The sequence below is a fragment of the Danio rerio genome, chromosome 24 (genome assembly GCF_049306965.1).
Source record: "Danio rerio strain Tuebingen ecotype United States chromosome 24, GRCz12tu, whole genome shotgun sequence".
Lineage (NCBI taxonomy): Eukaryota > Metazoa > Chordata > Actinopteri > Cypriniformes > Danionidae > Danio > Danio rerio.
In genome coordinates, this window is record NC_133199.1 from 32,534,508 (window position 1) to 32,547,500 (window position 12,993).

Here is a 12,993-nt window from a genome sequence, read left to right on the forward strand (position 1 = left end):
AAATTAAATTCATAGCATTAAAATTATTTAAAATATCATAAAAATGGAAAAAATATTATATAACATTTATAACAAAGTTTCTAGCATCAAAATTCATTCAATTCATAGCATTGAAATTATTTAAATTATCATTATAATATAATATATAGCATTAAAATTTCATAAATTATTTTATTAAACAAATTTAAATTCATAGCATTAAAATTACTTAAAACTTCATATAATGGTAAAAATGTTATATAACATTTGTGACAAAATGTATAGCATTAGAATTCATTAAATTAAAAAATAAATTAAATTCGTAGCATTCAGTTATTAACAAATATAATATAATAATGGTAAAAGTATTATGTAACATTCATAACAAAATATACAGCAATAAAATTCATTAAATTCATAGCAGTAAAATTATTTAAAATATCATAAAATAATGGTAAAAGTATTATGTGTGTATATATATATATATATATATATATATATATATATATATATATATATATATATATATATATATATATATATATATATATATATATATATAATTATTAAATTTCAACAAAAAATACCATAGATTTTTTTTATTGAATAAAAAATATAATAATATAATGAGAATATGTGAACTCAAACAAGTCTCAAATAATTTCAAAATAAAAATATAAAAACTACATACATTTCATTTCAACAAAACAATACCATTAAAATAAAATTAATTATACTAAATAATATATTTAATAACAGTATATAAAACATAATTGATAATCAAAGTCAGCTTTTTGTCAATTCAACCACATGTACAGGCCATACAGAGAATCGAAATAGTGTTACTCTTAGACCATAGGTGCATAACAGATAATATTATAAAAACAATTACAGATATAATCTAAACAATATAGGTAAAAATAAAAATGATATACAACACAATTACAATTAAGGGCATATGGCAAGAAGTGCCAACCAATGTTGTGCAGATGCAAGCTTGTAAGTATGATAATGATAATGTAAAGTGACAGTGTCTATTTAGGGAGGTAGTATGATGTAACTAGTAGTCCAATCTTACACAAAGTGGCCGATGCATTCTAAAATATAAACAAAAACAAATTAATAATCATATTTACAAACAATATTAAATAAATATATACTCTAAATAGACGTAACAATACCATAAAAACAACAGCTCTCTCTTGGATCTGATCAGAAAATCCGACTCATGCACGTGGATGACATATGCAACAGCTGAATTCATTAAGGGGGTCTTATGCATTAAGAAACACCCACACCTCCATTAAATCAGCAGCGAGCTCAATTATCACAATCATCACACACACCGCAGGCTGAGCTGTGAAAGCTTTCACCAAACGCTGACTCACTGCACACTCATGTGATAATGGCATTCACAATGGCTCTCTCAAATATGCAATAAATGCTTGTCCAAATTTTATTGCATATTTAAGTTGATATGAATGCTGGCATCTTGTATAAAGCATTGCTTTAAACGATTTTAAAACTGTCTTTTGTGTCTCCTAAATATTTTGTGTCCTTAATATAGTATAAGGATGAACACCATTACTTCTAAATACAGTACAATTCACAATATAAGCAAAAATAAAAGTAAAATAAAATAATAAAATACATTTTAAATGCAATTAATATAAATTAAAACTACAAATTAAATAAAAAATATGAATCTATATTTTTGATTAAATATTTGTTTATTTTAATTAATAATAAAGTCAAAATTAATTATATTAAATAATAATAGATTTAATATCACGATAAGCAATTTAACAAATCTATATTCTAGTCTCAAAATAAATTCCGAATAAAAATATTTATTTATTATTTATTATATATCTCTGCCAACTGTTTATAAGATGAACAACACACGTTTCTTACCTTTCCTGGTCCTGGAGAAGAGTTTGATGCTGACTGGTGATGTGGAGGGATTGGTGGAGTCTTTGGAGGATGAGCGGAAGATCCCGGTGAAGCTGCGGCGCCGTGAACACTTGGGGGAGGACTCGTGGTTGGAGAAGATGGGTTTGGGAGATCCTGGGCTGGTTCTGGTCCGGGCTGGAGCAGACATGGGGCTGGAGGGGCGACTAAATGGACCCCTGCTGAAGAAGGTTTTGGTCGGGCTGGCTGAACGACAGCCAAGATCCCCCTGGACAATAAGTGAATATATAGTCAGGAACAATTGGCAGCTAGTCATCATAGAGATGATACACTCCAGACCAAATAACTACCACCAACGAAACCCAGCTATGTTGTCATCTCAAGTTGGATCACAAGTTGGACCAAAAAGCTGTGCGTGAACACATCAAACGGATGAAAGCCAACTGAAATTAAATCCGTGTTGCGCAAGAGGACATCCCTGTCCACTCTACACAGGCAGTATCTGTTTTTTTTGTTCCGCAAAGGCAAACCGAACTTGCGACACACACAGACAAACGTCAAAGCTCGTTGGCCTGATTCAGAATGTAGAATTAGTGTCGGACTGTCAACTGAAGAGAGAGCTCTGACTGGTTATTGAGCAACGAATCAGAGTGCAAAAGTGATGTAGTAATGTAGCAAGTACAGTTCAAGTTAAGAGGAAACACCAAGAGGTCGGCCGTAATTTCACTACATTTCTTAAATATTTGCAAACCATACAGATTATTAGATTATCAGGCATATTTGCAGGAGCAAATCCCTCCGTGCTGAGTGACAATTAGGTTCAATCCCAGTTCTACCCCTTAGCCCTTTTCCTTACCCTTACCCCTACCCCTCATTTTGAGCGTTCATGTAAAGCAGGGGTCTCAAACTCAATTTACCTGGGGGCCGCAGGAGGCAAAGTCTGGGTGAGGCTGGGCCGCATAAGGGATTTCACAAAAAAAAGTCCTCAAATGTCATTATTAACAGTTTTAATTATTTCTTCTGAACATGAAGTGTCCTGAACATTAATAGAACATTGAGTGAAGATTATGAACAGTTCTTCTGAACATGGCATCTTTTGCCTACTTCTTGCTGCCAGAGACTTGACAGCGCTTCTTCTCACAAATCTGAACCACATTTGGCTTTAGAGCGGAAGCAGTTGAGACCCTCAGTATGGCTTGAAGATGATCATCATTAAGTCTAGACCTGTACTTTGACTTATTGAAGTTCAAGTTGGAGAATAACTTCTCACACAGAAAAAAGTGGGGGAACTCACTCAAAACTTCCATTCCCTCACCTAAAAAAAGGCGTATATATGTATAAATAAAACACCCCCACCCCACTCCAGTCACATCAGTCTGTACCAGTCTGTATCTACCTATAATATATATAAGATGCAGGCTGTAGCTAGGTAGGTGGCAGGCTGCAGATAGGTAGCTAAGTGGCAGGCAGGGGCGGGAACAGCTTACCTTGGTTCTGGCCGGTGCGAGTTCCCTCCTAACACTTCCCGCCCGTCACAGCGTCTAACAAAGAGGCGGGGTGCGTGGTGACGTCACCGGGGCATCCCCGCTCCTTTGTTTACACGGCGGGAGGGGAATGCCAGTGACCGCTGTGTACGGATAGAATCAGCGGAGCGGGGAGCGCTCTCTCTCCCCGCTCCGCTGATTCTGTCAGTGTACAGCGGTCGGCGCGGGCCACAAAATATTGCACTGAGGGTCGCAAATGGCCCGCGGGCCGCGAGTTTGAGACCCCTGATGTAAAGGGGTGAGGGTGTCCCAATTCTATTTAGCTTGAAGGCGTAGGGCTAAGGGGAAGGGCTAGATACACCTTTGAATTGAGATTTTTCAGGACCACACTCGCAGCACCCGGAAGTAAGGAGATCCACAAATTACTATTTTTTGTATTTATAACGAATCTTTACAACAAACAAGCAAATGTTTTAATATATTCATAACCATGCTCATGTTTTACCATGTTTTGCCACATTATATTGTTATGATAAGATGATCTTGTTGCCTTTAGTGATTTCCTAAAGATAAATACCAAAAAATAGCACAACTGGAATCACTACAGCAGTCGCAATCGTCTGATCTCATATGACGCAAAAGGTCGTGATGACATATGATGACGTATATATGAGCAATATCACACTCGTAGCAGTGCGATATGGCTGTATATCGGCACTGGTGGGAGGCGTGCATTGGCACGAGGCCGCAGGGCAAGTGCCTTAGTGCCCCCACCAGTGCCGATATACAGCCATATCGCACTGCTACGAGTGTGATATTGCGTTTATACAACAGTTTGACAGCATAATTGTGTATTAGGCTTGGGCGATATTACGGTATTATGGTATACCGCGGGATCTAAAAATAGCAACGGTGTCAGTTTCAATACCGTTATACCGTCATAAAATATTAAATATTCTTTATTTAATGCCTACAAAAACGCATGTGTGGTTGTCATCACGGGACAGTGTGGAGGAGAGAGATAGAGGAAGAGGGAGGGGGAGAGGGTGAGAGGGAGAGGGAGAGAGGGACAGGGAGAGGTGACGTTACGAGTCGCGCTTCAAAGTGTCCTGCAATTTGGCAGTTTCGACTGAACAGAAGGGAGACGTGGTTAATATGAACGAGAGGCCTGCATTAGAGCTGAAGATCTTTGCCCGAACCCGGCGAGACCCGAAAAAATCAAAATCCCTGCATTAAAATAAATCCCTGCAAAGGTGAAACAAATGATGATGAAGTAGTAAAAAAAGAGAATTTTGACGGCGGTCAAGCCAGTCACTAGCTCAGAAAGAGCGGTTATTCCAGCCCCAGGTATTTCGCGGTCGCTCATACACTGCGTATTACGGTAGAGCCTTAAACCGCAAGCTGACAGGTAAAATGACGAGGCCACTCGCTGAAACTACTGTCATGGAAAATTAAATGGATGTTCCTGACTGGTAGAAGATGAACAAACAATCCTACCCAAAACTTGCAAAATCAGCCAGATCAGAACTCTGCATCTCGGCCTGTAGCAGTAGCAGTGAAACGGTGTTCAGTGCTGCTGGACGCACATGAGCGCAAGACTGCGCTAAAGCCAGTGGATTTAATAATGTTCCTCCACAAACACACGTAGCCTAATCTGGGTGAGTAAAGGGTTTTAAATTATAAATAAATATTAATTAAACCATATAATCATAATGTAGACAGAGTATACATACTAATGGTGGCATTATTCTTTTAATATTCAGCTTCAATTTAGTTACTGCCAAAATACCCGTCATCATTTAGAGTTTATTTTAATTTAATTTGTTAAGCAAGATTTCTTTTCATTGGTGTGTTGGCCAATTTAAAGGCTAAGTGTATGTACCTAGACCTATAGAGTGCTGAGATGTTACGATGTTACAGAGGACTTATTTTATTTCTTTGTTTAAACTTTCAAGTGGCATATAGTCTACGTTTGTTACGAATAAATGATGTTAAAACATATAGGCTAAATGACTTCTTGAAAAAATGCATTAGAGCTGTGTGCATGAGCACATTTGAATAATGTCGGGCTGTAAACGGGTTAGGGCTTTATAAAGCTGTCAATCAAAATGTACCTGTCGGACTCGGGACCTATCGGGTATAATTTTTATGGCCCGATTAAAGCTCTCTGCATTCCCGCTGCTGTTCCGCGGAAGCCGGCCAGATTTCTTACAGTGTGGGAGTAAATTTCTGAATAAATCGCGGGAGAGATGTGTGTGTGTTTGTGTAAGAGAGAAAGAGAGAGAGAGAGAGAGAGAGAGAGAGAGAGAGAGGTGCTGTGCGTCTCTCTCTCTCTCTCTCTCTCTCTCTCTCTCTCTCTCTCTCTCTGCGAGCCTAAGGTCGCATAGAATGTATTCAGTTTCTGAATGGTTTAGGCTCAAGCCAACAGTTTGGTGACGCTGTCTGAGCCTTACGTCATATTTTTTTTTATTACGCCGGTAATACCGGATACCGGGGTAAAATATGGAGGCGGTTTGACGGTCTCAAAATTTGGATACCGCCCAAGCCTATTGTGTATATAAAAACAAAATCTAACACGAAGAGTTTCAAAAACCCTTTTGTATGTGGAACTACTTTCTTCCACATTGGATTCAAATCATAAGCTGACAGTTAAACAGTTGAGCAAGCATCTTTTAAACTTTAGATCTGTAGTGTCTGCTTTTTGCTGGTTGTATGGGTGGAGTAATACACAAAGGGTAAAGAGGCTGTTGGAGTTCTGATATTGCAGAATATCGCATGACTATCAGCCAATCAGATTTGAGAACCAGACAGAACTGTTGTATAAATATATATATATATATATATATATATATATATATATATATATATATAAATGCCAGATGGTTTATTTGTTCATGCAATAATGAGTTGGTAAAAAAACTGGGCTTTAAATTGCCACCTTAATCAAATTTTGTCACTAACCATATCCTATACAATTTTTTTTCTAAACACATACAAAGTACGTTCTTATACACATTTTGCACTTTTTAATACAATAGACTGGACAAGAAAAGATCTGAAGTATGTGTATCTAATATAGTATACTTCAAAAAGTTGTGGATATACTTTGGGCTTTGAGACATTACATCTTATGTTGAATTATTATTTTTATGCATTCAAGGATAGTCATGGCATCATAAAATAAAGGCATGCACTCGAAGACTAAGCATTTGCCTAGTTATGTGATATAACTTGACCACTGGCGCGTGTTTGAAGGACAGACATTGAGATATACTGAATGAAGAGACGTCATAACATTGCAAATCCATTGTGAGTCCTTGATGTTTCCAGCGCTCATTCACATGGGAATTTCGCACAGCAAAACAGCCAGACAAAGCCACTGAAATCTGTTTAGACAGCCAAAAGAACAGATGGCCTTGTTGTGTCAAGAGGCTTTTGTTAAATCAGAGAGGCATAAATACCTCACTGTACTGTATACCTCAACACATGACGACTCTATCGCGCTCACAGAATACAACAAAGCAGGATTTGTCACTGATGACTGCAAAGATAAAGAGAGAGTTTAGGTAAAACGGCCCATCACCCTTTTCTAATTTAAAGCAATCAAAAAATATATATAAAATAAAAATAACAGGAATATTTTGATGAGTGACCCCCATCTCAGGGAAGATTTACCTGTGTACCCCTCTATTGTATTTCGAAAAGCTCCAACCATTCACTTGTGAGAAGCCATCTCTCCACTAAGGAGACTAATGCTTGGTTAAGTCAAACAACAGGAAACTACAGATGTGGTAATTGCAATCATTGTGATAACATACTTAAGATGAACATATTTGGAGATCCATCATCAGGCTGTGACTTTAAGATCAAATCATTTATTATTGCAATACTACATTTGTTGTATATCAACTGGAATGTCCATGCAGATCCTTTAATATAGAACTAAGAGAAAATTAAAATTGAGAATAGCGTAAAAATGCGAAACATAACTTTAATCCACAATATCCAATGGCTCTACATTATAAAAATCAAGGTCACGGCAATACCAGTTCATTAAAAATAGTTGGTATCGAGCATATTTATAATTCTACAAGAGGAGGAGACGGGATAGAAAGATTAAAACAGAGAGAGACTTTTTGGATCTATACATTAAAAGCAACCCGATTTCCAGGTTTAAATGTCGAATTAGACTTTTCCTTTTTTTTTTTGTAAAACAATTTTTTCTATAGATGTCTTAAAGATAATCATCATATATTGTTGAATATTTATGTGTTTGTATATGCATTCTTATGTGTACATGTTTATAAATGGATATGTGTGTGTATATGTATGTGCAAATGTATGTATGTGTGTTTGTATGGGTGTATATATATGTATGTGCACATGTATATATGTGTGTTCGTATGGGTGTATATATGTTTGTACATGCCATGTTTAAGCATATTATCTGTACCTATTTGCTTATTAGTTCTATATATTTTTATATATATGCAAGTGTTATGTCTGTGTGTTTATATGTCCCCTCTATCTATGCTGAATTAATGATGATAGTTGACCTTGTTTGTTATATTATTTGAGTGTTGTTTAGATATTTAAATGAGTCATGTGACCGTAGTATTTAAAATAGACTCTAGACGCACCTGATCACTGTTACCCTGATAAAGGCAGTTCCTTGCCGAAACACATAGGTTTTTTTTTAAGATTTAGCCATGTGAATGAAGGCTTTTAAATTTTCCACATTTTTTGAGTGCCTTGGACTTACTTCTGTTGTCGATCAAAAAAGTATAAATAAAAAAATAAAAAAGCACAAGAAAAAAAAAAAATTAAATAAGGGGCACTAATGTTGCAAGGGGCTTAGTGGTTATCACTGTCGTAGCAAGAAGGTCGCTGATTTGAGTCCCGAATGGGAATAAATAATACCTCTGTACATGAAATTTTTCAGGTTTTTTGCTTTAAATAAATTTGCAAAATATATATATATATTTTTTTTTTTCACATTGTCATTATGGCGCATTGTGTGTAGAATTTTGAGGAAATAAATGAATTTAATCCATTTTGGAATAAGGCTGTAACTTAAAAAAACGTGAAAAAGGTGAAGCACTATGAATACTTTCTGGATGCACTGTATATTGCATATTATATTATTGCAATATCGATAATTTTGCAATATATTGTGCAGAGCTAATGTGGAGGTTTTTAAATGAAACCCTATTTTAAACACTGTAAAGAAAAACATTTATTTGTATGCGCAGCAAATGCTCTGATGGCATCTTCTGAGACTCAGCCTTCAGATCATAAGATAAGTGAAACCGACTGATGCAGCAATTTACCTTTCAATTCACTCTACCCTTATTTTGGCTCCGATCCAGAATCCAAGGCAGTCGGCAAACGGTTGCAAACAATGCTAATGTTACTTCATTTGCACACAAATGATCACCCGCATACAGTGATTCTGCAGTGACCTTGCCTTAGGTAACTCAAACATCTGTTGAACAAGCAGAAATATTAGCTAACATCCTGATTGCATTGGTGAAGCAATGGAGCAGATTGTTTCTGATCGTAAAATTTACCCTCCAAAGCCTCGGACAAACATGAAAAGAGTCCTTCAGATTGAGCGACTCCAGCTCACCTTGAACAGCTGAAGGAAAAGCAGAGCGCAAGGCCTGTAGGGTGATTTATCTCCTCTGTAGCCTTGCCTCGCTGGCCTCTACGGGTGATTGACCCTTAGATATGATCACTTCCCAGAATTGCTTGGGAATATTTACAAAGCTAATGACTGAAGTGGATCTGAAGTTGCTAATATTAGTTTTTCTAATATTAGTATTTGGATTTTTGTCACCAAAACTTGATACAAAAGTAAAGTATTTGCACATGAAGAGTATTTGTAAATACTTTATAAGCTACACTTGATTTCTGATTGCTAATATGAATTTTATCAGCAAGCAAAGCTAGACTTGCACAACTGTTAAACAATTTTGAGTCAGTTTTATTTTATTTCATTATTATTTATTTTCAGCAAGGAGATGTTAAACTGATGAAGACTGGCAGCAAAAACTTCTATAAAATGTATAAATTAATAAAAATATACATGTAAGTATATAAAAACCATATATGTGTAAAAGGTATTGTTTTTTTTTTTTCAAATTAGCATGTTTGAATAATTTTTGAAGAATCTTGTGGTGCATAATGACATATCCCACGGCACATCTCATAAAAAGAGCAGGGGTGTAACCCCGGTGTCCTGGCCAAAGTCCCTCTATCGGCCCTTATAATCATAGCCTCCCAATCATCCCCATCCAATAAATTGGCTCTATCACTGTCTCTTCACTCCACCAATAGCTGGTGTGTGGTGAGCGCACTGGTGCCATTTTCCTGTGGCAGCCGTCTCATCATCCAAGTGGATGCTGCACACTGGTGGTGGTGTGGAGAGACCCCTCTCATGATTGTGAAGCGCTTTGGGTGTATGGCCATACACAATAAATGCGCTATATAAATACACATTACATTACATAAAAAGTAATGACTGCAAAAAATTCCGCTTAGTGATCACAGGTAGGGCTTGACATAAACACCTGCCAACCCGCCAAATGTGGGTAGATTTCAACTGTGGGGAATAAGACAGCCGCGCCAACTAGCCACTTTGCCTGGTTAAAAATATTCCTTTAATTGTCTAAAAAGCAGGGTTCGACAATAAGGATGGCTTAATATGCGTAAAAATGCGATCTTAAAATCCTGAAGCAGCATGACTGACATAAATAATTGTGTTCACGCAAGCAAAAGAAAGCAGGTGAATACCAAATGAGAGGATGATCACTCGTGCTAACAGCTGATGTGATGCACGCATGCGTGCTCCTGTTTCCTTGCATGAAGCAACCATGCCTAGAAACGAAGCTAGTGTGATCGGTTCTCTTTCAAATAGACTAGACAAAAAAGTTATGCTCATGCACCCACAGTCTTGCTGCTTTCAAGATTTGTATTTTTATAAGCAGCACTGATTGCTTTCGCGTTAACCATTCTTTGAACAGAGTAGTAAAGAGTCTAATGCCTAGTTCAGACTGCATGATTTTAGCCCCGATTTTGGCTCGCCGACAGGTTTTGAGAAATCGCCGACAAATGCCTGAAATCACAGGCAAATCGCTGCTCGTGCAAGTGAGTGACAATCACACAGTATGAACGATCAAAGACGCGATCTGAGAGAATCGCCGATGAGTCGCCGATGCCTGTGAGATATTTGGCGTGCTAAATATCTGGAGCTGTCGGCGATTCAAATCATGCCGTGTGAATTGAGTTTTGACTGAAAATAACATCAGCGATCGTCTACAGCCAATGAGAGAGCAACTTTCACTTGTGTGTGTGCGTGTGTGTATACCTGCTGCAGGCCAGCGGGAGGCTGGGGGAGAAGTTAAAAGCGCTCTTTTTCGGTTTATTTGGACCCACGAAATGGAGGGAAAACTAGTGGAGGTTTGACATTACTCAGGAGCAACCGTGTCTGTTTGACGATTCATACAGAAAGAAATTAGTTTATTATCAACGTTGAGGAGAAATGGCTAATTCCCGTCAAACCCAGGTGAGCAAACATGTTCATGTTCTACCCCATTAAAGGCTTCTTTCTCATTATGTAGTTAATAACAAAATATATACTACATGTTTTTGGCTGTGAGACGTAGTTTGGACGAAGTTGTCGGCGATTCTCCCTATAGTAAAGTCATGCAATGTGAATGTCCATGTCGCCGAACCATCTTGCAGTGTAAACAAAGCAGCGACGAAACGCTAGCCCAGATAGTCATGCAGTGTGAAAACATCTGTGACAAGACTAGTTTGAAAATCATGCAGTCTGAACTCGGCATAACGTTAACCGTGTGTGCGTGATCATCCTTTTATTATCACACACAGTATGTTTTCTTTCCTTTTATCGCATGTTTTCTGCTTTCTTTTGCTAACAGTTATTTTTGTCAATATGGTTTTATCTATTTTATAATAACATTGCTTTAATGGGAGATTAAATCCCCATTTATGTGTAGTTAACTGTCCATCTGAGACCTTTTAGACAGGACAGATTATTGTGCATATTTTAGATATATGACAATAATTCAGTTTTTTTTTTTTTTTTTGTTAAATCAAAAATACACAGCTATATTTAGCTTTTGATACTGTACTGGGAAACAACCATTCACACTCATTCACACACATACAAAATGGCCAAATTAGTTTACCCAATTCACCTATAGCGCATGTCTTTAAACTGTGAGAGAAACCAAAGGAAACCCACGCCAACAAGCAGTGCTATATATACAGTATATTACCCAGATTTTAAGTGATATTTTTTGTAGTCATCATTTTTTTTATGCTTATTTTCCTTGGGACAGAAAATTAAATAGCACGTTTTTACATATCTGTATAAGGGATTTTGGCTCATACTGAGAATAACGTAAGTTGTGTCCTGTAGAAAACAACATATCAAGCAGCTCTGTTCGGAGGACATGAATTTGTCAGAGCATCTGATTATTTCTTGACTTTGGCTGAAATAACGACAGTTTTTACATGTTTAATGTAACATTTTTAAGGTCAATATTATTAGCCCCTTAAGAAATAGTTTTTTCTCCGATTGGCTATAGAACAAACCACTGTAGTCCAATTAGCTTGCCTAATTAACCTAGTTAAGCCTTTAAATTGTACTTTAAGCTGAAAGACTGACTTATGTCTTGCGTCAAGAAATCAGATGATTTCTGGCATTTCTACAATCCTCTATGGGTGTTTTTGGAGAATGTATATTGAAAGACAAAAATTTAATTTCTTAATTTTCCCCTTCACAACTCAGGATTTGAATTCCTAGCCGATGGACGATTGTATAATAGATGGCTATATTATTTTATAAGAGGACATGAGACACCACTGACATACCACTGTTTTGTCATTGGAGATCTTTAAAGAAATGTTAAACAGGAGGGCTAATAATTGTGACTTCAACTGTTTATCAAATATATCAAACACCACATGGAAGGTTGGCAACCTTCCATGTAGTGAATGGATCTTAATACATCACTCACAGCGGTTATTTATTTATTTCATTTTTAGGCTTTAGGTTCAATTACCTTGCGTGCGCCGTCCTTACAGGCATGTTCTGCATCTCCTTCCAGGAACGGCATGGCGAAGGAGCTCAAGTCCTGTGGAGAACAAACAAACATAAGAACTGAACTCATTAAGCATTGCTTTCATGACTGCGGCAGCGGCACCTCTCATTTACTCCACACAGAAAAATCACAACTGCTGCTAAAGACTAAACAGCTCAAACGTCAAGCGCAGCTCAAAAATCACAAGGAATTATACAAATAACAGACTTAGAAGAACAAGTATACATGGTTTAGACAGTTTAACAGAAGCACATCACACATGACAGATGGACACACTGTGGGAGATCAGTCTAACCTGAACAAAACCCAAGTGCAGATTCAGAACAACTAACAGGAAATCCAAATTGTCTCTGCTTTGCTCCTCAGAACTCCAGACACTTTTAAAATCAGCATCAGTTACAAATTACTTCATTCTGTAATTCTTTCAGATAACACATCATTACAAACACTCTAATAATCTCCATTACATACACTGACTACTGAAAACA

The 12,993-nt window shown here is 37.0% G+C and overlaps 1 protein-coding gene across 6 annotated transcripts in view; it reads right to left on the reverse strand.

The window, feature by feature from the left end:
• Nucleotides 1–12,993, reverse strand: part of prkag2a (protein kinase, AMP-activated, gamma 2 non-catalytic subunit a) — a 130,096-nt gene that overhangs the window by 101,290 nt on the left and 15,813 nt on the right. For all 6 annotated transcript variants that reach the window (XR_659834.4, XR_011008556.1, XM_009297511.4 and 3 more), the window contains 2 exons: nucleotides 12,467–12,538; nucleotides 1,894–2,158 (listed from right to left, as the gene is read on the reverse strand). Coding sequence is in view for 4 of the 6 variants with exons in the window: in XM_009297511.4 (XP_009295786.1) it covers nucleotides 1,894–2,158; nucleotides 12,467–12,538 (337 nt within the window). In the remaining 2 variants the exon portion in view is untranslated. The remainder of the gene's footprint in view (nucleotides 1–1,893; nucleotides 2,159–12,466; nucleotides 12,539–12,993) is intronic.